We start from the raw sequence: 2701 nt of genomic DNA, 5'->3' as shown, positions 1-2701 counted from the left end.
TGTTTAGTGGCATCTAGAGGTGAAGTGAAGTTGCATACAGCCATATCTCAGCCAACTATCAGTATGACGATAGCTGGTCCTATTCTGGCCCAATGTTAAACCAGAGGAGAGGAAGAGAGATTGTCTGGTGTGTGCAATAATGAAGTGGCTTGGTTAAGGTTGAGTCAAAGTTGACATCTAGAACCAGTGCTGAAACTTGTCTGGTCCAACATAGGGCCATCTACAATCATACAGTTGAGATATGGCTATATCATGGGCTATTTGTGGCTACCATATCTGGACCACCCGTGGACCATAACTCATTGCTGTATCTTGGCCAAGTGTAAGTGGGATGTCATTGTACCAGACTAATTTTGCTATGTGGATTAAGAGAAGAAACATCTTCAAGATTAAAACAATCCACTTGCCTTCTAGCTTACCTGGTTATTCTCATCAAGCTATGATGTGTATGTTAGCTGATTATCCAGATTAGGTTTGGAATTCTTTGTGCACAGTGCTTGCATGTGGTTGTTTTATTCTGTACCTATGCTCCTTCATCCCTGCAGATATGGACCAGTGTTTGAGCTGTGACACAAACACAGAGTGGTCTCCAAAGGGCAGTTCCAGCTGCATCCCCAAAACCCTGCTCTTCTTCTCCTGGCAGGACGGCTTTGCTGTGGTGCTCCTGACATTCTCTGCCCTGGGAATCCTCCTGACTGTGCTGGTGTCAGCTTTGTTCCTACATCAGCGGGACACCCCTGTAGTGAAAGCTGCAGGAGGGCCACTTAGCCAGACCATCCTGTTCTCTGTGGTCATCAGTTACATCAGTGCCATGCTGTTTGTTGGCCGGCCCAACAGCCTCCAATGCAAGGCACGACAGGTGCTCTTTGGCATCAGCTTCACTCTGTGTGTCTCCTGTATCCTGGTCAAGACCCTGCATATCCTGCTAGCCTTCCGGTGTGACCCTAAACTGCAGGAGGTTCTGCGGAGGCTCTACCAGCCTTACATCATCGTCAGCATCTGTGTGGCCTTACAGGTAACTACCTGCATCTGCTGGCTGGTCCTCAAAAGCCCATATAATCACATCATCAGGCTTCCAACCAGTCTGATGGAGGACTGTCATGAAGGCTCATATTTGGCCTTCGGGGTGATGCTGGGCTACATAGCTGTTCTGGCTTTTGTGTGTTTCATCTGTGCCTTCAAAGGACGCAAACTGCCACAGCACTACAATGAGGCAAAGTTCATCACGTTCAGCATGCTGCTCTACCTCATCTCGTGGCTGCTCTTTGTTCCTGTCTACGTCACCACTTCAGGAGTGTACCTGCCAGCTGTGGAGATGGTGGTCATTCTCATCTCCAACTTCGGCATCCTGAGCTGTCATTTTTTCCCGAAGTGCTATATAATCCTTTTTAAGAAGGAACAAAACACCAAGAGTGCTTTCAGGAAGAATCTGTATGAATACTCGAGCAAAACCACAGATTCCGTCTCTGTGTCTGGAAGCTCAGTGTCAGAGCGACAGTCCAGCACTGGTCAGCACTGTACCTCGTCCCTCTCTGTACCTGCAGCCAATCCTCTCAAAACTGCTGTGGTGACAAACTGCAGAGAGCAGACTAGCTGCACAAGTTTGCACAGAGGTTCAATCTCACGACACTGCCACAGAAGAAGCACCAGCATATGAACTTCTCATATAAACTTCTCAACCAAAATCCACTTTTGAACTGTACATTTTGAAAGTTCTTAATGATTATACTTTACATTTAAAAAGATGTATGTATGTTTTCAGAAGTTTCAGCAAATCAAATGTAATGTATATCTATATATGGCTCAGAGGCAGAGCGGGTCGTCCCCCAATCAGGGAGTTGTCCCGCCAGAGGTCAGAGAGGGTGCTTGTGCGGATCCCGTTGTTGGTTCGATCCCCGGCTCCTCCTGCCACGTGTCGAAGTATCCTTGAGCAAGATACTGAACCCCAAATTGCTCCCGATGCACAGCATTGGTGTGTGAATGTGTATGAATGAGCAAGTGGACTTTGCCATCGCTGTGTGAATGTGTGTGAAAGGGTGAATGTGGCACGTAGTGTGACTAGGAAGGCGCTATACAAGTACAGGTCCATTTACCATTTACCATAAATCTGGGATATCCCATCATTATAAAAATAATGAGGCTCATGAGAAAAAACCAAAAGAATAAGGGTGTGGATTATTTTGAATAATCTTGTGTATCTTGGTCATGATTTTTAGAATGAGACGTTGTTGTATGTCTGTAATGTAGTATTTTGGGCGCTTGAAGTACCACAAATTGAGTGTGTTCTGGTACCATTAAATTGTAGAGAAGGCCTCTATAGCGTATATGTCCAAACCTCGACAACTCACACAAAAACAATCAATAGAATAAATGAATAAATAGCATCACAGGTAAGAGAAAAAAATGTTCTATTGTTCCTGTCCCTTTAACTTGAAAGTTTGTACATGCACACATACATGATCAATAAAATCTGGATGTATGTCATGTCAGGATGAGAATGGATACAGCAGACATCAGTGCTAACACAGGGATCAGTGTCTGCAGACTGTTAGTGTGTGTTTACTGACTCCAACCGATCACCCAATGCCTTGGCTTCAGGCCTGTTACAGTGATGATGATAACTGAATAGTTGCCATTTTGAGACACGGTCAATGAGTCACATTGTCTGAAGCACTACCATTCAGCATCAATCATGCCTATG

At 45.1% G+C, this 2701-nt stretch overlaps 1 protein-coding gene across 1 annotated transcript in view; it reads left to right on the top strand.

The window, feature by feature from the left end:
• Positions 1-1682, top strand: part of gprc6a (G protein-coupled receptor, class C, group 6, member A) — an 8586-nt gene extending 6904 nt beyond the window's left edge. The window contains 1 exon segment of the mRNA XM_035672100.1: positions 546-1682. Coding sequence (XP_035527993.1) covers positions 546-1657 — 1112 coding nt within the window. The 3' untranslated portion in view covers positions 1658-1682.
• Positions 1683-2701: the final 1019 nt, after the last annotated feature.

This window comes from Morone saxatilis, unplaced genomic scaffold (assembly GCF_004916995.1).
Source record: "Morone saxatilis isolate NCDOM2014 unplaced genomic scaffold, NCSU_SB_2.0 Contig24, whole genome shotgun sequence".
Classification (NCBI taxonomy): Eukaryota; Metazoa; Chordata; class Actinopteri; family Moronidae; genus Morone; species Morone saxatilis.
The sequence above is the reverse complement of the archived record's forward strand: the minus strand, read 5'-3'. Positions and strand labels throughout refer to the sequence as shown.